This window comes from Cynoglossus semilaevis, chromosome 11 (genome assembly GCF_000523025.1).
Source record: "Cynoglossus semilaevis isolate Cse_v1.0 chromosome 11, Cse_v1.0, whole genome shotgun sequence".
Lineage (NCBI taxonomy): Eukaryota > Metazoa > Chordata > Actinopteri > Pleuronectiformes > Cynoglossidae > Cynoglossus > Cynoglossus semilaevis.
Window position 1 is genome coordinate 18,640,356 of NC_024317.1, and position 26,072 is coordinate 18,666,427.

Genomic DNA, 26,072 nt, shown 5'->3' on the forward strand with positions numbered 1-26,072 from the left:
AGAGGATGCTTTGACAGATAGAGTCAGAGAGGCTTTGTGGGGACTTGCACATGTAGGATAGCGACCATCTATCTCCAGAACATACATCACCATTACCCATGTCAGCCCACAGCTCCTCTGGCACATGTAGTACAATCTTCATATTACAGTTTATCTACAGGAACACTCTGCCCCCGACTCTGTCACCCTGACTCACAAAAAACATTTTTCCACGACTGTGTGCATTGGAAACACATCAGCTTCAGACACCAACATGTAGACACCATTCAGGGAGTTCTTTTTTCTTGGACAAAATTTAAAGATACCATCTATAAAGCACACTTCTCATGTAGTCACTGTTTAACGTGATAACTTTAATGGTATAGCATTTGCTTGTTTTTTTTTTCTCTTTGTTTAAACAACAGTTTGTGGAGAGAGTCATTCATCCTGTTGTGTCACGACGGAAAGTCTGAACATGATGTGAGGCCATGATAAGAAAAGGGAGTGACAGAGAGTGACACGGTGACAAATGTGTCCATGAGAAGGGAAACCACCACGAAAAATTCCGGGATATGCTCCCAAGGCCTTCAAAATAAAATCTCTACTTTTAAAAATTAGTGAAAAAAAACATTTACAGGGTTAATTACCTTAAACCGGTCCGTGTGTCAATTGATACAGGGCAGCACAGAAAGAATGCATAACTTACATTATTTCTGTTTTATTGTTTATCTGATTCCAGATTCTCTCCGGCGCATCTGTCTTTGACTCACACCTGCATGCCAAGATGCTTGTCTCGATCACGTCTTACCTACATCTACCTTAAAAAAGGTCAACATCTTTGGAAAGTTTCTTAGCGCAGGCTAAAAGAGTCAGTGAGGAGACAGAAGCAGAGCCGACGCCTTCGAAGAAAAAGAAGGCTACTTCTAACAGACAATTCCAGGAGTCCTACTTGAAATATGGATTTATTGCAACAGGTTGTCCCCACGTACCTAGCCTGCACTGCGTAATACGTGCGTGCAGTCTCTAAAGAGGCAATGAAGCCTTCAAAACTTCTTCACTTGGAGACCAAGCATTCTGCATTAAAAGACACTGCTAACAAAGCTGCCACACAGTGGCTTAACGTTTAGCATTATATGTAGAAAATACCAGTTTTTATGCTGGTCGTATCTGTTTATTTAGTTGTTAGATTTGGGAACGATGACCATGAGTTACTTCAGCAACAGATTCTAATAAACTTGGAGGTCACTTCTGACTTCCAAGTTGATTTGGACATTTCCAGCTTCTTTAGAACAACAAGAACATCCATCAGATGTAGATATGGACTCAAAGCCAGGGGCACAAATTGCTAAAGCAGGCCTCTCAACAGCTTGTCCCAATAAGAAGGCTGCATCCGTCTAAGCCTACGCAGCCGACAGGGACTGGCCAGGGCTTCTGCTGCCTCAACGATGCAGTGCTATTGTCACATGGTTTTATGAAGCCATGTTTTGTAAACCTTCAGAAAATCAGCCTTTGTAGCACACACAACCTGTGTCCATGTCTCTGTGGTTGTGATGAATATAGAAAAAAAAATTGTTTGTCTCATCAGGATGCAGGACACTAGGAAAACAAGACCTATATGAACTATACAGGTACCGTCTATTTATTCTGTGTAGTTAATGTAAGGCAAGATAACGAAAACACACTGGAGAGAAGAACGAAAAAACCAGAGTCATCCATGTGACAACAAAAAAAAAAAAAAAAAAAAAAAAAGAAAAGAGACAAAAAGTCCTGGAGAACCATACGAATGGTTGAACCCATTCTGAGTCAGTAACCCATATGCCCTGTGAGTCATCAGTTACTTTGCTGGAATAATTGGCATCCAACGGATGAAGGTTGCCGACATCAAAACAGGAGCGCTCTCCAAGCCTATGAATGTTTTCACCCTGAATCCTGCTTCCTTATATGATGTAAAAAAGAATGAGTCCTAGATCAGTGAAGTGGCCGGCCTATTTTCAAAGGATGAATTACTAACTTTCAGAAGCATGTCAGGTTGATTGCCACTAAGGATGACGAAGCAAATAAATCAATCACAGAATAAAAAGACCAACCAACATAAAAAAAGCTTTTTGATTGAGTGTAACAGGGACAAAGTAGCTGATGTAGCCACATATGCAGAACTGAAAGATGTCACTGTTCAGATGCACTTCTAAGAACAAGAAAAACCCTTGGTAGAAGATTGGGAGAAAATCAATCGATCAGTCTAACACAAAAAAAAAACGAACTTCAACTGCAGTGATGACGATGCCCTCAGGCTGTCTCCTTCAACAGTGATGACGATGCCCTCAGGCTGTCTGAGTGAAGAGCAGCAGGTTTTTTGAGAAATTTTTAAAAAACATCAGTTTTGTTTTTGTTTGTATAATCTGGAAGTGCTGTTATACCATACCATACCATATCGTACCGCACAGTACCATCCCACACCATACAGTACCGTACCAGACCATACCATACTACACCATACTGTACTATACCATACCACACCATAACATACCGTACCATACCATACAGTACCGTACCATACCATAAGCTACAAGAGTATGCAATGCTATGAGCTACAATACAATCAGCCCAATGAAATGATACAGGAAAGCCAGAACATTTGTTCAACACATTTTACAATCCTATAAACTCAAAACCATAACTAAAAATACACACATTATATGGCCATCAGAACATGGTGTTCTCCTTAACATTCCAACATTAATTATAAGATTGAACGGTGCACAAAGAGTTATTGTGTTCATGTTCTTCTCCAGCATATGTGTTCTCTCTGGCTACTCCATTTTCGTCCCACAGTTAAAAATAATGCAGATCAGGGTTTGGGTTGATCATAAATCATAAATCAGACACTGACCACAGGTGTGTGTACATAGTTGTTTATCTTTCTACGTAGCCCTGTGAACAAATGAAGAACTCCAGAGAACATCGGGAATCACGCACCATTATGATGCCTGGAAAAACATACAGTAATGTATTACATACTGTATGTATAATATAATGTATTATATATGCACGCATTTACTTCATACGTAATTTCTTCAGAACAAGTCTGTTGCCTATTGAAAAGAGTTATTTAAAAAACTGCTCCAAAGTTTCATTGCCGCTGGAATAAAAAGGTCATAAAAGTAATGTCCAAGTAATAATAACAACATAACAATATAAGGTAAGTGGAAATGCCTTTGGAATAAAGGAGAATACCTGATGTATTGTAAGACTTTATGACTTTATGAGTTAAAAAATAAAATTCATAGACAGGATATGATCTTGTTTAGGTTCACCAGAAATTAAGCAGAAAACGAACAAACAACAGGTTTTGGTTAAATAAAACAACCTAATAAAAGGGAATGCTGCAGCAGCAGAGGGAATGTGCATGGTATATATTTTATAAAAAATATAAAGATTTAATTAAACACACCAGTAAATGTCCAAATAAAAATGAACAGAAGGAAAAAAAAAAGTTAAATGTTCAATCCCATAAACCCTCCGCAAACATTACTACAGAGTCTTGTAAGGCAGAAGATAAACCTACTGCCTATTTCCATTTATGTCTGTCCAAAATAACTGTACGTAATCACAGGAGGAAATTGAAAAACGTTTCTTGTGTCGTGTGCTCTTTGGGAAACGTTCGTGTGAGGCGGACGGCAGAACCTTGCTGCCTCCACACTGTGACATTTTCCAAGTACAGGCTGCTCCCCTGACATTTCCCTGGTGTCAGATCAATCTTAATCCAACCAGATGTCACATTCACTTAGGTACACACTGCTAACCGTGGCATCTGCACGCAAGTTAGAAAACAAACAAACAAACAAACAAAGAACCTAGAACCTAGACAAAAAATCCACCGGAGAAGAAAGATTTTTATGAGTTTTTAACAGTCAAACATGTCGATAACACTGAAGAAGAGGTTTTGAAAATCAACTTTGAAAGGAAGAAAGAAAATAAATCTACACAGAGCCATGTTTTCAAGGTTGTTGACTTTTATAAAAGCTTAGTAAGCAAAGGGCTTAGTATTTCTACTACTTTAACACTAGTACATTTGTTACCTATGGAAAAAATATCTTTCGGCACCTAAGATACTTCTGTAAAGGCTGGAGATTTTTCTCTCTTTTAATCTGCTTGGTTTTTATTTAAAGAGAACTATTCCTGATGGTTTTTGATTCAGCCATTTGGAAACTTAAATGAAAAAAAGATATCGACATTCCTGGCAGTCATTTGGACAGTGTTAAGTTGTTTTTTTCATCCCCACAGTTATTTAACCGACTCAAATTTGCCTCCAGATGCACATTTGCAGAATGCCCTTAAGGCATTTAATCCAACACTCAGGCTGCCAATAAAACTAAAAAACGTAGAGATGACATAAACGCTTCCATATCCACACGATTTATATATGTCAGTAGAACTCGCCCGACCGCGAGTATTCACATTTTGAATCCTCGAACTGAATGAGGAAACTAAAGTAACTGTACAGGTCAAAGGTCAAATCCACGTCCACCTATGGACCCCAGAGTTAAATATTCTGATAACGACACATCTTCTCAAATATTCTCCTTTTGCTCACACAACTGCTGTGAGCGACACCTGATCTCCTACCTTTGACATCCCGGAGAGTGAAGTGCCGGTTACCAGACGCTTCGGGGGCCAGGGCAAAGAAGAAACGATGTCCAGACTGTGGTTCGTCCTTATCCACCACGCTGATGGTGTGGATTAACTAAGAAAAACAGGAAAAATAAAAAGACAAGTGGGAATGTCAAGACTTTTATTTTAGAGTGGAGATACATACTTCAGACAGGAAAATACCTCCTTTTCATTATGTATATGTATATATTATGTTTGTCAACAGATATAATTAAATGTTTACAGGAAGTTTTTTCTTCATTTGTACATAATTGTTACCACATATGTTTGCGTTAAGTAGTGTCTGTGCGCCGAATACATTTTGAACAGAATACATTATATTTTTAAACAGCTTTAATGCTTGGGGAAACCTAAGTTCTCTGAAATTTGCGCTGCCGTACGCCTAGACTGCTGGGGGAACTCCCTTGGTACACTGAGCACTTTATCAGCTAACCAAATAATTTAAATGTGTAAACGGAATATCAATGTTAAAAGGTATAATTATAACAATTATTTTGTAGAATCAAACTGTATTAATCATTGTCCTCTCTGTGTTCCCGTCTAATTTCTAGTGCAAAAAAAGATGGAAAAATGTTAGCAAACTCGCAACCGCCTGGTGATAAAATCGCAGCCATCTGTTAATTTTCAAACTCTGTTTAAAAAACCAGAAATGTAGCAGCATATGCTGTTTTTTGGAGTATACATCATGTCTCTCATCGTGTCCTCCTCACATCTTTTCTTTACGTTATAAAAGTTGAAAAGTTGCCTCCCGTTAGAGTTCAAGGTTTTCTCAACCTCTGAAGTAAAGCGGGTTCGGTCTGTCGTTCATTAGCAAAATGGCTAAAAAATGTATGTCAAACACAGACGTTATTCATCAATGATGCCTTTACATGATTGGTTCAAAGGCCTGACATAATAGACTAATAAGACTTTTATTTTGGATTATAGACACTATAGACAGCCACACTGAAACGTTTAAAGGTCAGATAAACCAATAGTATATTCAGATGAAGTATAAATAATCAAATAAATAAATAAATTGCCTCTAAATCAGAGAGAATGAATAACCAAACACACACACACACACACAATACTTCAATCTGTCTACTGCATATCTGTGTCTTTCGTTATCTGCACTTGCCCTGCTGTGATTTGCACTCTCTCTGATTCCTCCTCCAAATTACCCCCCCCTCCACCCCCCCGCTCTCATTCTCATTCTTTCCCTTAAATCAGCACTCGGCTGTGAAACAAAAGTATTCTCTTTGGCTTTTGCCCCCTTTTTGTTTTGCGGTTGTTGCAAACAAATACAGTATTCTCTTCGGCTTTTGCCCCCTTTTTGTTTTGCGGTGTTTACGCCCATGTGGGTGAGGCAGCATCATTCATGGGCAACGCTGCGTTGAAAATCTCACTGCAGCCTGTATCCTGAACCACTCAGAGACATCGATGTTTGCTCGCCCAACAGGCTCAGCCACGCGCTGCACCTCAGCCCATTAGGGAGTGTGTTTGGGATGAAAGGGCTTACTTTGTAATTAGAAAAATGCTAGGAGTTAATTTAAACCTAAATCTAATGCGTTCTCTAAACAACGCCACACATGGGAAATACAGGAGTGTGTGAAAATAAAACGAGATTTACAACCGGCTGTTTTTACCTGTAAAGGCTACTTATGTAAACTGACCAACAGTCTGTGGAGGGCGGGGGTGGGGGTTCTTCTCCTTCATGTTATTGGACCGTGTACCTCATCTAACTGGACACTGACCTTCTCCATGTTCTCCTACACTGGGTCCGATGACCATCTCAAATCCCTTCCAACGTCATTTTTAAGCTGGGGATTGACCCCACCCTCACCCAAAGCTTGGATTGGCTCTGAGTTATGATCTTTTAATTTAATGGAGACCATAGAATGTTAAAAAAGAGCAGATCTTGAGACTACTGGTGCCTCTGATGGCCAGTCCCCTGTACTGTACCACCTTCCCCCGTTAACTGCAGAGTGGCCTCAGCCAAACCCTCCTCGCATTCCAGCGCTTTAAAGGATTAAGAAGTAGAAGATAAATGAATGAAATGCTCAGAAATCTTCCCTTTGTCCTTTTATCTGCCTAATAAATGTCCACACCCAGTATTAAATTTCAGATTCGTTTGCTTCCAGATTTTAACTCCAGCGTTGTAGCTGATAAAGCACAATGATTTCCTTTCTTTCTCTCGCCCTCTCTCACCCCCTCCTCCCCCTTTGTATCTATCAAAGGTCCATTCTGGTGTATTGCGTTATATACTACTTGTTCTGTTGAATACCTATATGCTCTACATTTTGCACAATGGCTCTGCCATACCCCCACCGCTTCCCCCTCCCGCCCTCCACCTGCTTCACTTTATCATACGGTGTGACTCAGTCATACTGAGTGAATGGGTGTTACAGACACTCACTGAAGGAAAAGAAACCAGCGCCAAACTAAATTCACTGCAGTGGCTACAGAGCACAAATTGTCTGTATTGGAAAATTGCTTTTTGGATGATTGTTACCGGGAATAACACTTTAAATCTCAGACATGAATTTGCTCCCCTTCCTACAGAACCTGGTTATTTCTTTTATTGTGCACATATTTGATCTCAAAAATGAGGTGAAGCACTTTTTCAAATGTTGCAGGAAGTTTTTTTTTCTCTCTCTCTCGCTCAACAGATCTGGTCTTATCTTCTCATCACTTTCCCTTTTCCTGCCTTATTTTGGAAGGTGAAAGAATAATGAGCAAAGAGCAGAGCTATACGTTTTGTTTTCCAGCCCATGTCTTTGAAGACGTACGAACAGCAGTGAAGATGTAATAAGTGAGCCGTGATCTGCGTTCTGTGTCTGTGCCCTCAGCATAAGAGAGGAGGCATGTGTGTAGGGGTTTATTGAGCTGCTGGTGAGGCTCCCTCCAGCACAATCACCTAATTAGATTTTTATCAGGCGGGACCTGTTCCTGATCTCCCACAAGTTCTCCAATCTCCAGGAAGCCGCAGCAGACGAGGACCTCCCAAAAGTTGAGGTCATCCACACTAGGTGTCTGCAAAGTCAAGGCGGCAGAGGAGGAGGCCTTTTATTTATTTACTTATTTATTTATTTCTCTAGCGCTCAGATGGCAGTGAGTGGGCAATAAATAAGTAAATCAAATATACCCAACTGCAAAGGAGAGGCAGGCCAAGAGATGTTCAGCTCAAAAGCCTGAAATGTACTGTTGGCAGCGAAGGCATGTTTTCATTTTGGACATCTCCTGATGCCCAGTGAATTAAAATGTATGAGTAGTACAGCTCTAAAGTACACTTGACACAGTTTCCACTCGGCCGCTCACATCGTCCCAGAGCTATTAGTAATGGTATTCCTGTTACCGCTCAGAATTTATGTTTTTTACAAGGATGTTTGAGAAAAATATCTGTTTACAATATATAAGTTGCATACATGTGTGCATTGTTTCAGTCACTAGTCTGTAAATACAAAGCTTATGAGCTGGTTGGGCTCACTTGTTTATTGTGTTTATTGCTAATATCTGACTTGTTAATTACTCGCGTACATGCACATAGTACAGGTACAGTACAACAATTCTTTACTAGTAGGGTTTAAAAATATAAGGATTTGTCTTTAGCTCCACATATTTTTCTCCATTTTCTTTTTCAGTAGTAGAAGCTGCTTCATTTATAATAATAAATGATAAATAATAATAAACATTGTGTCCCTTAACCCAACCTGCAGAGCCTACCACAAAGGAGGTGCCGTGATATGCGGTTCCTGTTGGAATCGAACCAAAACTCTCTCATTTGCATGGCTGGTATGCTAACTGCTACGCAATACATTTACATGTATGCATTTAGCTAGATGCTTTTATCCAAAGTGACTTCAAGCCTGCTGTTCTTCTAGGAATCAAACTCTCTGCTCTCTGCTTCCGAGGCAGGCATGCTAGCTGCTACACTTTGGAAGCACCAAAACAGCCATAACAATTATCCACCACTTTGTAGGAATCATGGGAGAAGTCAGCCCGGACAGTTAGCCAATTTTTCTGGTAACAATATGGATTATTCTGATGCAGTACCAATTTTGGCCATTAGGGGCACCCACAGACAGCATTCTCAAGATGCTCATGTTTTTACCATTGGATGCTGTCAGCCAATTTAGATCTCTGCTAATCCCAGCAGTCACTGTGGTTGACAACGTGGACAGTTTATGGGTTCGTCACGTACAAAGACTAACAACCGTTCACACTCACGTGTTCTCACAGTAAGGCAAGAGTCTGAACCACTCCCCCACCGAACGGCCCATGTCGTCCATTACCTTAAGTCTACCTTAGATCCTAACATGATTATTTATTTATTTAAACATTCTTTCCAGCTCAGGTTTAAAGGCTGGTGACACCAAGAGAAGGTGGGTCACTGTTTGGAAACCTACACTGATCCAGCCACTCTGACTTCTATCTACACACATGGTGCCATATGAAATCTGTCTATCTGCATTAGGTCTGATAAATACCAAGGGGAGGAAGCAGGAGGCTGAGACACAGAGAGAGTCGCCCAGGTCACTATCATGCAGACGGATGAAATTCTGGATGGAAATTAATGTGGTCACAAAAAAAAAAAGAAAGACCTCTGATTTTTTTTCTTTCCCCTGCTCCTTTCTGATTCTCAAGTTGTAGTGCAATATCCTCTCTCACATACCCCAATTCCAATCCTACGTTGACCATAGTATTCTTATACACAGCATAGTGTTTATTTACCATTACATTTTTTTAATTTGATGAAAAAGCAGCTCTATTATATTTTAAACATTTTCTTACTTTTTTAATGTACAAAAAAAAAATCTACACACTTAACTTGGAACTTTTTATTGTGTATTTTGTTATGTAAGTGTTTCAATAGAAAACACCAGGTCAAATGAGAATAAATAAAAGTGCAGATTTATGGTTAGTACAGAAAGTTCCAAGACAAATTAAAAGAAATCATGAAAAAAGCAAAAATATTTTCTGCTATGTTCCCTTTAAAATTCTAGAAAATTCTTCTTTCTGCATATCACTATAAGGGAATTCAGTTCCTTTCTCAGTTCCTTTCAACTGTCTTTCTAAGTTGTTGAAAAAAATGAGATAAATTAACGTAGAAAGATTCAGTTAACTCAGTAACTGGTTTAAATCTTTCAAATTTGGTTAAAAATGTGATACCTCTGTGAGCATTGGAAAAACAGGATTAAACCTAGCACAATACTCAAAACTTGATCAAGATATGAAGACAAAACACCTGAGAATAAAATCAAAGAATATTTTTAAGCTATTATGTTTTTCTTAGAAAGTTTGACATGACCTTGTACGTGGTTTCTGCAAAGTTCTGGGGTGAGAGCACAACGGAACAATGACTTCATTATGTTTCTTCTTCTTCTTCTGCACGTTTTAGAAACTGCGTCTGATTGAAGATACAGACCGTCTCTGTGCAGTATGAGATAGAGAGAGTAAGAAAGATAAAGAGACCGACAGAGAGAGCAAGAGTGGGAGAGTGAGGGGCCAAAAGGCAAAAACTAGGACATGGCTCTCTCTCTCCGTTTCCCTTTTTTCTCAGCCATTATTAATGAGACAACAACTCACCGGCAGTCAGCCCCTCAGTTATTTACAAAGATATGAAAAGATCAGACCTGACCTGAAGAAGCACCGAGTCGACTAATTATAATTGGAATCACACTGATTGCCGGGCCAATTAGAATTCCAAGATATGGTATTGCACTCCACTTCACTGAATTGAAACAGTGCTAAAGGTTTGGTCATGAAGAAGACGGTTTAAAGACTGATGTTTTTTTCTGACACGTCTTAAACAGCACTGTTGACAGCACTTCACAAAACAAGAAACAATGCAGCTCTGCTAGTTGCTGTAGCTCCGTAAAGCGGTGGCTGATCTGACCGATTAAACCAAGGTTGTCCAACATAAGGCCCGTGGGCCAAATTAAACCAGGGTTGTCCAACATAAGGCCCGTGGGCCATATATTGACATGTTCTGTAAAATGACAAAGATTGTCTGAAATACTTGTACTTTGCATAAAAACAAAACTTGTACTCATTGTTATTTCTGGGTAATTGTTATGATTGTACTGGTCCGGTCACCTAATTAGGCTGTTTGTGGACCCTGAACCAAAATGAGTGGACGCAGTAAAGGCTAGGTGTGAGGAGCAATATTTACTGTGAAGCATGCGAGAAAAGGCGCGTGGAGCTGTGGTTGTTGTCGACGTTGGTTCCAAACAGTCAACTGTGCTGTTGTTATGGTGGAAAGACTCTTTGTGCCGTTTACTCAACTTTTTATCCTGAATCACATCTGTCAGGCTTGAGAAGAGGGCAACAGAAGTGGCGAATAAAACATCCCAAAGATAAAACAACCGCCTTTCGCTCATTTTAGATTTCCTTCAGAGCCCAGATGAAGGCAGCAAAGTTAAACGGAGAACATGCATGCCAGGAAGTTCAGCTCACCAGTGTCTGACTTTTCAGGTGAAAGGAAAAATGACTTTATTACAGCCGTGTCTGAGAGCTGTTGCCCTGTGTCCAAGCTGCCAAATTGATTATAAACATTCTGGGCTGCTGAGGCAGAATTGAAATTTATTTTACACTCAGACATCTGTCGGCTGATGCTTCTGCCTCCGGTTAAGTCTTCTGCCAATTTTTTTTTCTTCTTTTCCAACTAAATAAATAAGAGCGTTCAGGGAGGCAGTAGACATCAAATATTTCAGCTCCAAATCCTGGTCATTTTCACCCCGAAATTTGAAACTAAAACGGATAAATTGAGGGGGTGTGGAAACCTTGTGGAAATCCAAATGATCCATTTACCATGATGCCATTGGCCATCTGTTCCAGACAGACGGAATACTCCAATCCTTACCACTGTAGATTTAGGTCTTCTCCAAAGTACTACTCAACATAAATGTACTCATGCAACATTGGCGTCAGCTGTTCAGCGCTGCTGTGTCGACTGAATCATTTCCTGCCGGGGATGACTAACTTCCTGTCCTCTCCTATTTCCAAAACAAACAGCTGACGCTACTTCTGGATGAAATCAGTTCAACAGTAAGGCACACCGCTTCACCACGGTGCTTGAAGGAACTTGTTTACATAGTAACGGTTGCTAGGATGTATGATTGGACAAAAACAGTTTGGAGGCGGGGTTTTGGAAAGGGTCAGTCCATTGCCGTGAGCACCGTAGCAGTGAACAACAGACTATTACAAAATAAAAGTTTCAATTCATAGCAATGGACTGTTATTACAAAATAAAAGTTTCAATTCATATATGTATATGTTCATATACGTATATATACTGTATACTCAAATAAATACTTTTATATTCTATTTCTATTTATAAACCAAAATATTACAAATATAGTCTCATCCTTTCCTTAACTCTAATTCTTATTGTAATTTTAATCCTAAATCCAAAACCAAATCTTCAACCTTCAAAATACTCTCTCAGTTAGTGGGGATCTGCAAACACACACACACACTCACACACACACACACACTCTGCTCTGACTGAATATTTGCCATTAAAAATACACCTCAATAGCCAGGGCCAAAATCATAGGTTTTCTTTGGATCACTGGGTATAAAATATTTAAACTTTTTTTTTTTTTACAAAGATGACACGGACTACAGTTTGCAAAGTAATTTTTTGCTCCAGCGCTCCTCAATTTATCTCATAACCTCCTTTTAGCTCTGACAGTGTTTTTGCTCGGAGCCAGGTCTTCAGTTTACTCCACAGATTATCCTTTAGATTCATAACAGACCCATGTCCGTGCTGGTCAATACAAATATGCTGTGTTTAAGTGCTAATAACAACCAAAACAAATCTTTACTAACAGATTTGATTTCTTCATATTTTGGTCTCATCGATCACCATCAAGATTCAAAGTTCTGGATGACTGAAGCCATCACTCTACTTTCAAACTGTACCCAACAAACTTGGTGTCTTGGAGGGTTTTTTTCATGGTCTACAACGTCAAGGTTTGTTCTTTTGCAAACTTCTGCGACTTTCTCTGGAATAATCTATTGACCTTGAAGGCAGTTCTTCTGTCTTTAGATGTCTAGACATTCTTTAAACTTTTTTAATTATTGTTATTAGCGACCTTCAGTTCTTTGATTTTCTTTTCAATAATAGCTCTTCCTTTTTTATTTTTATTTTTTCAGTCTAAATAGTGCTCTTTTGTTCCCACCATTTAATGTGATTGACAGATCACACCATGGTTTTCAGCTTCGGTATAAAGAAAAAATATGACTTTGTTTTGCAAATCAGGTCAGTTTTTTTTTTATTTCAGTGAAACAAACGATATTAGTCCATAGTTAATTCTCTACTATTTGCAAGTAAATCACAAATATATAACATCAATTATTGTTTTATTATTATTGTTTATTTTTCAATATTAATTTTAAAAGAAGCTCAGAATAGCCGTGACATTTTTTTGCTTCTTTACTTAAAAATAAATCTGTTTTCCTGATTTATTAAGTTTGACTGATTACTCGCTCTAAATAACAGGGTTTCAAAAATAGCATTTATTTATTTATGGGGGTTAATTGAAAGATGTGGAGCTTTGTCATGTTGCTGTTGTTTTAATGTAAATATCAAGTAAGAATCGTGTCATCATACACATTAAATCCACTGGTGATGCAAGTAGTGTTTTCTGGAGATAACTTTTTTTTTTAAATGGCACGGAGGTGGTGAGGGAGGAGGAGCATTTTTATTTTGTCTTTTATGCGTTTTTTCCAGTTTTCCCTCAGGCTAAAAACGAACATCAGAAAAACCTTTGACCAAGTACTGACATCCATCCCGCCCCGGCAGATGAGTCTGACAATGAGACATAAAAGAGAGTCTTTACAGAGCAGACAAGATGATGACAAACAGAACCAGCCGTCTGTGACTCCATCCGTGTGAATAGATGGGAACAAACTGGTGCACGAGCGTTTTCTCACGTTCATAATTTAGCCTTAAAGTATTTCACTGCGGATTTTTACCTAATGGCAGCATTAAAAACCATTTCTGTTTCATCGCTGGGAGCCAGGAATTATCTCTTTCGCTGGAAGACTAATCATCTCTGTGTGATTGGAAGCTGAAGGTTAATGTGAGCTCTCGCAGATGGAGGGAGGAGGATGAAGAAGGGGTGAGGCAGACAGGGCCAGACAACGCCGTAGAAAAGCACAGGTGGGTGGATTTACGGAGGCACAGGGGGGAAATAAGTGGTTAAGAGTCTGTCGATGGGGGCAGGCTGAGCCTCATTACACATGTAAATGCAGCTTCCAGCATGGAGGCCCCGCTTTAAAGCCTCCATTTTTTTCTAATTAATTCTTTGCTTTGCACATGATAATTGGGTCCAACATGGCTGCAGGGCTGATTGACTTTGTAAGTAGAATAAAACAATCGAATGACTTTGGCCATTTTTAATGGCCGACTGGTGGAAGAAGTTGGACTGGTGCTGAAATGTTTCAAACACACATCAGGCTGATTTGTACCAGCTAATGATGAGGGTCTCCTTAAAATGTAGTGGTGAAAACAGAAAAGTGGGGGAATAAAAATGTAATTTGGAGGTCGGCTAAGTGCTAAGATGTTCTGAGCGATTTAATTTTAAAAACTTAAGAACTGCAAAGAGCAGCTTTTGACAAGTTGTATCATTGTAACTTTTGCCAAGCCTTAAGCTGCACTATGTTTTGTTTGATCAGGTTTTTCAAACTTTCGAAATAAACAATATTGAATTTTAACCAAACTTAAACAAAAACATTAGAATTATTGATGATTGCAGTGGTTTGAAAGGAAGTAAAGTTCCATGTTTAGACCTGAAAAAGGAGATGGTTGCAACCTGGTGTCAACAACATCCTCCAGAAATCTACAGAGAGTAAATTTGCTGATGTAAAAAAACCACTGGAGAAGAGTGAGGACTTGAAATGAAAATATGTAGAGAAATAGATTTTTAAATTTGATTTACTTTTCCCACTCAGAGTCAGCCATGGCCTTATATTTGATATAATGTTACGATACATACAATGTTGGTTGAGAAGTAGTTTTAAAAAGGTTCAAAATTCAACAGAAGGACAGATTTAAATTCACTGTCTGTCTGGAACAGTTGGCTCGAGGCTGCCTTTAAAATGATAATTATAATTTAGACAAGGTTTTCCACATTTTATCATTTTTGTTTCTGTTCAAGTAAAGTTGTGCCAAGAACTTCACCCCCAAACCTAATGGAGACTGTGAGGAGAAATAGATTTTATATTTGTATAAATAAAGATTTTTTTTCTCAGTACTGTCTCAGTACTTTCAATTTCCCAATTAAATTGTTAGACTTCCTTTTTATATCGTATACATACAGCAGTGTGTTGTTTACATAGAAACAAACATGTATAATGCACACATTTATCATCATAGTGTGCTGTTCTTATCTCCACACCCTCTTTAATAAATGTCACGGGTAAGATACAGAAATGCATCATGATTTATTCAATTTTAACAACGCATTATAATGTGATGAACTGGAAACACCAGCACAAAAAAAAAGAGTAGTATGACATTTAGAAATGTTTATAGTGAGTGATCTAAATATTAACCAACCAGAGCGTATAAACCGCTCCACCTCAGATCATCTGTGAGTGCATGTGTTACATTTAGACTTTAATGCTACAGTCAGAGCCAGGTATCTTATATTTCCTGGGTCACATGAGGACGACAATAGCTTGACCACAGAACATATTTCTTCTGTATTGACACTGTGAGAGTAGGTCAAAAAATTCTAATAAAGGGGTTATCAAACATACAGGGCGTGGTCCAAAACTGGCCCGCTAGGGTGTTTGATTCGGCCTAAAAATAAAAAAAAGCCACAAAAATGGGTGGGGGGGGTGGGGGTGGGGGCAGTCCATTGCAGGGCAACAAACCTAAACATCGTGGAGACCTATAAATACCTTGGGGCTGTAGCTGGACAATCAACAATCTGGACTGGGCACACAACAGTAGGCAGTTGTATAAGCAGACCCAGAGTAGACTGTACTTCCTGCGGAGGTTTTTCAACATCTGCTGGAAGCTCCTGAAAATGTTTTACAGCCAGCGCGTGGTTGCCAGCGTTATTTCCTAAACTGTGGTGTGCTGGAGGAGCAGCACATCAGATGATCAGGAGCTCTGGCTCAGTGGTCGGCATCAAACCGGACCCCCTGGTGACAGTGGCAGCAGAGGAGAACACTTGGCATTTTTCAACATCTGCTGGAAGCTCCTGAAAATGTTTTACAGCCAGCGCGTGGTTGCCAGCGTTATTTCCTAAACTGTGGTGTGCTGGAGGAGCAGCACATCAGATGATCAGGAGCCATCAGATGGCTCAGTGGTCGGCATCAAACCGGACCCCCTGGTGACAGTGGCAGCAGAGGAGAACACTTGGCAAACTGCTCGCCCTCCTGGACAATGCCTCTCATCATCAACACACTGTCATCAGCAATCAGAGCAGCCGTTCAGTGGTGGTATCTCGAAATACTATGGTTGTAATACACTTCGTATTCTATTACATCTTGCAGAGATCTTGTTGTTCGTATTTAAACTGTTTATTTAAACTATTCATACTTTTCATATATTTATATTTAATTGCTTATATATACGTATACATACCATAGAGATACAGTAATGTGGTATCCATCCATCCATCCATCCATCCATCTAACATCCATCCATCTATCATCCATTCATCCATCCACCCACCCACCCACCTCTCATCCATCCATCCATCCATCCACCCACCCTTGTGGTATCCATCCATCCATCCATCCCCCCCCCCACCTCTCCATCCATCCATCCACACACCTATCCATCCATCCATCCATCATCCATCCATCCACCCACCCCCCCACCTCTCCATCCATCCATCCATCATCCATCCATCCATCCATCCACCCACCCCCCCACCTCTCTATCCATCCATCCATCCATCATCCATCCATCCATCCCCCCCCCCACCTCTCCATCCATCCATCCACACACCTATCCATCCATCCATCTGTTTATGAAAATACAGTATTATAGATGGAACACTTCTCTGAGTGTTGTTTACTGAAACCCAGTTCTTTCAAATATTCTTTTGACATAGGAAAAATAAATAGTTTCAGTTTTCCACTTAGTATAAGTTGAAATGTCCCTTCTGGGAAACTTGTCTTTTTAAGACCTGCCTTAATATCTTTTGGTTCTAAAAACCAAACATCTTTTTAAATGTAACAGTTCTGAAGTGTTGACGTACCCTCCTGCTTGTTTGTCAGTGTAAACACTCACAACATCTTTGCTCAGATTTGAGAACACACGTGAGTTTCCAAAGCTCACCTGGCCTGCTTTGGCATCTTCACATATGGAGGCTTCATAGGGCGTGGCCAGTTCAGGAGGATTGTCGTTAACGTCCAAAATCCGAATACTCACGGCGGTGTGTGAGGCCATGGTGTGATTATCTGTCAGAGAGACAGGAAAATACACAACAAAAGTTAGTTTGAAAACATGACATACACTTTCAGATCGGAGAAAATCAAAGCCTCCTCCTGACGCAGAGATTAAATTCTTGATATACGACCAGAGGTAGCGACTGTTTGAGATGTTTCTCAAACACACTGACACTTTTCCAGTTTTCGGAGTCTCACTTATGTGCATCCTTATGTGCAACAGTGTGGCTGTGCTTTTACTCTAATCTACACAGGTACTCATAAAACCCATATCCTGATTGCTCTTCACTCTTCAAACCAAAATGCATTTTTATGTTTGAATGTGATTTGCTACAGAGACGTTCTCTGCCAACTGAATTAAGCAGCAGTCATATGGACGAACAGATCGAGAATTAAATAAGCTGGTGATTCTGGCTGGTGATGTTTCAATTCTGCCATGTAAACAAGAAGTAAACAAGATTTAAAGACTTCACCAGCAGGGTTTCCACCGAGAGTGAGGAAAGAGGCGTTTAGATGCTGTTTTCCAAGCAATCAGCGAGTGGTTTTAAATTTAATTCCTCCTTAAATTGCTCCGATTGCATGAACAACACCGTGGCAGCGCTGAGTGACATGATAATGGCAGTGAAGAATCCATTTCTCTGTTGCCAGGTTCTCACCTTTTGATAACGACACCCCTGGATGTATCTGTTAAACGGCCTTATTGTGCATAATGCACACCTCAGTGGGGTAATCACAGTGACAAATACGTACTAACAGACTTGCGAAACAACAGTAGTAATTTTCTTTCACATTCCTTTTTTTTTTTTAACAAAAGATGAGCAAAAACAGCGCAGTAGAGACTGGTACTTGCTAATATGCAAGAATGTAAATGTGAAGTGGAGAAGATTATACAATTAGTCCAATTAAACCACACTTAGAAATGACTCGGACTCCTTGAATTTTAATTCCCACCCTTAATCATAGGATAAGGTCTGACTTTGTTCAACCGAGTACAAGCTCTCACAACTCCGAGTGAATCTGTGTGTGTGAGCGTGTGCGAGTATCCTAAGCGCCATAAATGAGTGGTGCATTTGCTTTAAGTGTTAGTATCAATATCCCTGTTAATTAAAATAACCCATCGTATGGTAAATCATCTGTCACCGCACGTACGTCTGGGTGGCAAAAATAAGTCACTCTGCAGCTACTCCCAATTAACCCAGTACAAAAATACCTGCAATTAGACAAACTTAACGGAACGAACTTAAATAGTTGTGATCCAGTAAATAAAGCAGATAGTTAAAAGTAATTCTTAGACTTATTTCGCAAGGATCCAGGAAAGCGCAAACATTCCCAAGAGCCCACAGGCTAAACACACACATTGCTAAAAAAAAACAACTTTAACCTTAAAGTGGGAATCTGCAACCACATTACCATGAAAGAAAAAAGTTTTAAAAGGCAGTTATCAACATATACTAAGAAAAAGTCCCTGGAGTTAGGCTGCTCACACACGTGACTGCAAACTTGGAAAAAGTTTGAAGAGTTAAAGCAGTTACGTAACACGTCTCATCCAGAACGACCTTAAATGTGTTGTTTAGTCCAGTACAAACAACCAAAAACTAATAATAATCACCTTACTGTCATAGGGGAGGGAAAACCCGGAAAAAATAAATCACATTAACCCTTTGATCAAAAATGACTCATGTTGATTTTCCATGTGATTTCATGCTGTGGTTTTTTTTGTTTCTTTTTTAATCTATGTACAGTGTTTTTTTTTTTGTTTCGTTTCTTTTTTAATCTATGTACAGTGTTCCCTCTCTATATCACGGTTCTTCTACCGCTACCTCAGTATATCGCAGATTTGTTTTTAATCCAATTTTGTGAAATTTTCACTATATCGCCAATTATAGCAAAAAACTAACTAAAAGTTGATTTTTCCCATTTCGCGATGGGTCTTTGAACTCAACTGCTGCCATAGAAGAGGGATCACTGCAATCTAAAAAGACCCAATTACCCAAATAGGATTTTGAATTAAATGACTTCACATTATAACATTAATTTGATTCATATAATGACTATAGCTGTGGTTCAATCAAACAATCACACATTTAGTAGTTTCTGAGTATATTTACAGATACAAATATTGTATTTACATTGACATGGTATATTCATCTGATAACAGATACTATTTATTATGAACTGAAATACCTGAATCTGTCATGTATCTGTTAAAATTTGGAAAATGTGACCAACTAAAACAGGCCTAGTTTACCTCGTTTTTCTATCTTCCTCTTTCTTTGGGCTTCGGAGCATGACGTTCTCCTATATGTTTTATTCTCCTGCATTCTCTCATTGCATCAGTAATATAAATATATATAATATATAGCAGGATGTTCCTCACGTTTAAGATCTACCTGAAACAACAAAAACTCTGCGGCTGAAGGCTGAAACCTGTTGACATCACTTTTGTTTCGATCCTTGCAATTTAGTCTTATTTTTTTGCCGTCTTCTCGGCTTTAACAAGAAGGAAAACCAACAATCACTGGAAGTTACACCCTTAACATTTCAATTTCCAGAGTTGGAAAACAGATGAAGTGATATGAGCAGGCCTCTTCTCCACGCATCCAAACAAAACTCTTCGGTGCGACAGCTTCATTCATCTGGACCGGGTGTTGTGCTGCTCTAAATCTGTCTGCAGATAGATGCGGAGAACACAAGGCTTTGGGCAGATTATCGGCATGCTCTGCCTCTGCCAGGAAGACACCAGCTGCTGCAAATCTTCCACTGTAGTGGATCTCTGAGACAGTGCAACACACTGACATAACTTCAGGGAAGACAGAGAGAGATTGTGAGACTGCCTGTGAACATCTTTGCATGCAGGCATGTGTGTGGGTTTGTGTCAGGAGTGTCATGTTGAACCAAATGGTTCATTTTCTTTCCAGGGAGAAAGAGTTTGGAGGGACATGTCACTTTTGGCAGGAAGGGAAAGTGAAAATAGAGCTGTGGCTGTGGCTGCCTTCACTCTCCATCCATGAACCTGAGGCTGAACAGAGAAAGTCACAGAGTGGAGCTGGTGTCGTAACAGAACTCCAGGGAGGGATGATACGTGAGTGTATTTGCTGGATAAAGATGCTAATGCCAACAGGATGACAATTTTCAGTCAGTTGTTTTCACCTCTGCCTGTTCAGTTTGTGTGCGGGGCAGAGTGTGCTCACTGAGACGCAAGTGTGGCCGGGCAGAACTGGAGCAAGAGTTGGGTGGAAAGGGTTAGGGATAGTTTGAACAAAAAGGTGAAAGAGATCAAACTGGAGTGGTGGAGGACATAGAAATGAAGCCAGAAATCCTTCAACAGGCAAGAAACAAAAGTTCAGCCCTGTGCTGTGGCCCCAAAGTCAGCGCAAAAATTAATTTTAGGACTCAAACGTTTGACTGCGCTGTAGCATTTTCAGTTGTCTTAGAGCTTTTAACACTTTGTTTCTAAAAAAAAGTTTTGTTCAAAGAAGCACTTTATCATTGTTGATGCGTGTTCCACACTAGCATTAGCCATTCATGCTAGTCACTAAATGAATTAAATTTAGTTGATCGTAGTTGATATTCACCCTGTCCAGAGACAGACATTAAGGTCTTTCACATTGTTGCAATAGTAGCATAACAAAATTACCCTCGCAACAATGCGAAAACAACAACGGTACCCATGGACAAAAATGTTACTGTCACCATAAAACCTCATTCTGATTAATCACTGATTCTGGCTACTGATTAACAAGTCTGACTGAAGCGTTTGTTTTCCACAAAATCGTTTCATTTTATATGAATCAAATATTTTTTCTTTTTTTCTTTTTTAAATATTTAGAGAAAACTCTTCTTTATTACTGTCTAAACAAGGTAACAACAAAGAGCAGTATTTCCATGAACGCTCACTTTGATTGCTATATTTTCACAGGTGATTAGGGAAATTTGCACCCACAGTCAAAAACCATCTGGGAAAGCAACTCATTTGAAACTCTGATAGAAATGTAATCAAAACAAATCTTCACAAACGGAGCACTTTCCTTTTTGTCTGTGTACTTGATTTTAATTATTTGGAAAGATTTGGAAATCACCCACACTCTTCATCTAATCCGAAACAACTCGATGTCAATTCTGTTGAGAGACTTATCAAACTTATCAAACAGTACGCAACTCCAGCAAATTGATGCATCTTCAGAGGGAGGGCTCTGAACAAACGCTGTAAACATCAGACGCTTAAAGAACTTCATCAGCAGCAACAATAAATCTTCAGACGGAAAGTGAATCATAATTGATTACCTTATAAAATGGAGTACACATCTCTCTCTCTCTCTCTCTCTCTATATATATATAAAATCCTTCTGTTTGGTCCCCACACTCGGTGGTGCTGTCTCGCTCACTGTCCCTTGCTGGGTTATTTTACCCATTTTTATAACAATGATATAAAATGTTTTCTTAAGTATTATTATTTTATATTATCAATATATTTGCTTATACTGTATATTGATAATATAAATATACGTTTGTGATGTTTAGATGGGGGATTTTAATTAAATTAATTAATAGTATATTTCTGCGAGCCTTGAACAAATGAATTGTTTTTTTTTTTGTTATTTTTAAAGGGGAAAATTCGATCTACAGTAGATACGAGTGGGTCGAGACAGGAGTGCTGTTGTGGAACAGATTAAACTCGTATCTCGGGGGTTCCACTGTATTCATATAAAGGTGCTGTGTGGGCAGGGATTGAACCTATGACCTTCTCCACTATCCTAAAAGAAACAAGATATAAGCGAGTTCTGACATCGTGAACTTCGCCCTCTTTGCTCTTGTCTGATAGAAAACAAACAAAACACCATTAAGCCACGGGTTTGAATTATTTTGATGCCAAAATACATTCAATAAATTGGGGTCAAGACTCTGGTGTTTAAGCCATGTGTTTAAAACCATTTCTCTGTACTTTTGAAATGTTAAAAAATAGAAGAAAAAAGTTTGTCCACATGGTTTTTTAGTGATTATAACCACACCTTACAGTGGTTAAGGAAGCGGACTTGGGTCCGGAAGGCTACAGGTTCGAGTCCACCAAGTTATCACTGAGGTGCTCTGAGCATGGCACCGTCCCCACACACTGCTCACCGGGTGCTTAAAGCTCACTTTGGTGATGGGTTAAAAACAGAGGTTCAATTTGGTTGTATCCCTGTGTTACAATGACAATAAAGACTATAATAATAAGATATAATAAGATGGTGAAAGGGTTGAGTCTAGATTCGATAACATTTTTGGTGTGAGATTTGTAAGTTTTGTCTGTGAGATTTAGGTGAAACAGAGAGTCTTAATTGGTCGTTGGTGTGAATGGCCGGAGACCTGTGCCCTATTTTTGCTCATATCAACGAGGATTCAAATCACCCCCAACCCGGCTTCACAGAAGCAATAAAACCAGTTACAATATCTCAAGGCTAACGCAGTGTAATTAGTAACCAGACTCTGTGTCTTAGTGCCACTGATTCCCTACTGGCGGTACGTACTGTCCATGCTGCATAAGCACTGTTTGACAAACTAATTATGTAAATCCACCAAGTGTAGGAACATATACTGTAGTATTCATGAGAACGGGTTTTCTGCTCCTGATTCTACTTCACAGCCATGCAGATAATACAGCCCAGGAGTAGGACTCTACTGCACAGCACATCGGTCAGGTTGTAACCTCTGATCCTCACCGTGCTGTCTGGGCTTTATCACCTGTGCGGTGGAGCTGTGTACTCTGTTAAACACAGAAGAGTAAATCCAGAAGCACATTAAGATGACCTCCGTCACTTTAATGGGGCGAAGAAGGTTTTTACAGCCGTGTTCATCTACAGAGACGCTAGCAGTTTTTATTTTTCCTGTCTTTTGCAAGTGATACAATATTACAATACACGGCTGTTAATAATGATAACGGAAATTGGAAAAGAAGTAACGGCTAAAGGTAAGCTTAAATGAAAACTACTATTGTTGGAAGAGCATTTAGGTGGTAATAAAACTGTAATTATTACCCCACACCAATAAACAATCATTTTCAGCTTTTTTACATCGGATCGACAAATTCTGGATTTTGGGGCCTAGGTGATATTAAACCTGGTGGCAGGTGAAAGACCTACCACTGGACTGATTTCAATCTTATGTTTTGTACAACTCCACCTGAGAGAGGCGCTATTGGTGCCCAATAGTAGTTTGTAGTAGTGACTATATACTGTAAGAATTGAATCATATTGTGCCAAAAGGTCAAGATACGTGCATTTACTCTGTACCAGAAAATATAATACCCCAACATGTGTCAAACATACAGCCCGCAGGCCAAACCAAAATATAATACCCTAACATGTGTTAAACATACAGCCCGCAGGCCAAAATCGGCTCGCTGGGGTGTTTAATCTGGCCCGCTTGATGAATTTTGAAACTAAAAAATACACTTCATGTTAATACATTTCATTGATTATTATTGTTATTTTTATTATTATTATTATATTTATAATAATAATAATAGTAATAATAATAAAAAGTATGTTGAATACTGTATAGAGTTAAAGTTGTCAGGCCAAAGCCATGAAACCATTTGCTATCTACCGATTATTAATATTTCAGTGGAATGGTGTTACTTCATTCCTTTAACTTCTGACTACACGAAAGAGTTTTTGAAAAAGTTAAGGTGTAGAAAAAAAAAAGTCTTTTGCAACAATGCAGTAGATAAAGACTTTCCAGATCCTGCCGTATCGTTCTGCCCTCGAGGCGACGGTCTTTTTTCTTTTTTTTTTTCAATCTACCTGTCTAAATAAGAAAGCAATTTTTGACACAAAATCATACTTGCTATCTGCTCCAGGAAATTATATGTCACTCTATCTTATTTGCTATACGGCACTCGTATGAAGAGGACTGTCAGGAAGGATCAGTTCTGGACTTGTGAAGGTGCTCTTGTACTAACTACGATCTGAAACGGATAAAAGAACGTGGAGAACTGGAGGTTATGTCATGGACCAGCACCTACAGGAGGTCGACTAAACACGTGCGTGTGTGTATGAATGTGTGCTGAAAATGTATAAATATACGTCGCAAGATGGTTGAAGGATTCTTCTTTGGCAGTATCTTAACACCCATAAAATATTAACACTGAATAATTTTTCATTTTCTCTTTTCTACTGCAATATTTGCACGCACAGCTCTCAGGACGTTATGATCAAAAATAACAGACACATTGCTAAGAGACTGCAGATGAAGATGACTGGCAATTTCGTCCGACTAAATATTTTCCAAGGAAAAGCCTTATCTGGAAAGTCCAGGCGTGTGTTTGTCTGATATTGGAGGGAGGGCTGCTTTAAAATGTTTAATTAACAGTAAAATGTGCCTATGACATAATGGCAAGCCTAAAGAGAAGCAGCACAAAAAAAATAAAAAAACATTCAAATTGCTCTGGGACTTACAGAGAAAAAAAGGAGTCAGAGAGTCTAATTCTACCCTGGTGTTTGTGTTGAGTGAAACTCCTTACTGTTCAATTTAGGCTGCATTGATTACATGAGCAATCACAGTGTGAGACTATATGAGAGCGGAACAAATATGAAGACATTTTTTAAATCAGTTTTTGTTTGTGTGGCATGTTTTCTCTTCATTCGTATGCGCGGTGCTGGATTCCAGTTAGGACGCAGAATGCAATCTCCTCCGCCTTTACCAGAATCCTAAAATCACATTTGTATGAGATTGAAAAAGTGGGACGTACCCCCCCCATCCTCCTCCTACCGCTTCTTTCTTTTGCAAGTTTACTTCTAATGATATCATAATAACTTCCCAGTTTCCCCAAGTTATTACATTCCTCGTGTTGCCTTCTATGACAAAAGAAAGCAAAAGGAATGAAAACAAGATGCAGCCTCTGTAAGCACTTCCATCATTTTCAGTGAAGTGTGAAGAAAAGGTGATAAAATGCAGACTCTGCACCGATGCTGGTATCACAAAAAAAAAAAAAAAAAAATCCAACACATTGATTGCTTCTGTCTGGGATAATAGCCCTGATATGCTGACAAAACAAACAAAAACTTTTTTTTTCAGATGGAGTTCTACGTCTGCAACTTTGCATGTGAAGTTGGGCGTCGACCAAAAAGAAGATACAGTGGATAAACCTTTGATCAAAGTTTGACATATTTGAAAGTCCTGTGATAAGATGCCTCTGTATGAAACTGTATCGATTTGAGATAAACAAAAATACCTTATGACTCCGTCCAAGTATTCTCATAGTCTACACATGTTCAACTATCCACCGTAGGTAAGTATTTGTATGTTATGTTTATTTGATCATATATACATGTATTTTTTATATATTATATAATATATAATATTATATTTAATTCAAATAATTTTCATCGTGAGACAATTCGACTCGCATTTTTTAAGTAATCACAAATTCTACAATAAATACTTCAAATTAATATATAGGTACATCATTGTCTGGGCTTAGCATAAATATATATATATATATATATATTTATATTTTCTAGAGTAAAAAAATCCATGGACGAGTTTAGCACCTATCTCTACTTTTTAGTCCTTGCCAGTCCAGCAATCTTAGCCCCGCCCCAAAAGCTCAATTGGTTAAGATGCAGATGAGATGGCAAAACCAAACCAATAGTTAATCTGTGTTCTGAGCCAGTAAGTAATAAGAACTACAACAGCAAGTAAAACTGCATTAATGCATTATTAAATAATTGTCAGAGGTGATTAATCGACGCTTTGACAAAATGATGTTGCACTGACTTGTTCTTCTGACACAATACACACAACAACACCGTCCTATAGGTGTTTAGTTTGATGCATTTCATTCCCTGTTAAACAAAAGTACCTGCTTCTACGGCCTTCACTGTGATATTGTGCCAGCCCGCTATTTCACGATCCAGAATCTTCCCCAGTGTGATTACTCCAGAATCTGGATCAATATGGAAGATCATCTCCTGGTCTGTGGTTCGATCGATGGAGAATCTGTTAGAATAGAGGCAAAAAAAGTAGATAAGGACCTGCTGTGG

The 26,072-nt window shown here is 39.0% G+C and overlaps 1 protein-coding gene across 1 annotated transcript in view; it reads right to left on the reverse strand.

The window, feature by feature from the left end:
• Window positions 1-26,072, reverse strand: part of cdh22 (cadherin 22) — a 98,360-nt gene that overhangs the window by 7,702 nt on the left and 64,586 nt on the right. The window contains exons 9-11 of the mRNA XM_008321126.3: window positions 25,892-26,028; window positions 16,940-17,061; window positions 4,606-4,723 (exon numbers count right to left, since the gene is read on the reverse strand). Coding sequence (XP_008319348.1) covers window positions 4,606-4,723; window positions 16,940-17,061; window positions 25,892-26,028 — 377 coding nt within the window. The remainder of the gene's footprint in view (window positions 1-4,605; window positions 4,724-16,939; window positions 17,062-25,891; window positions 26,029-26,072) is intronic.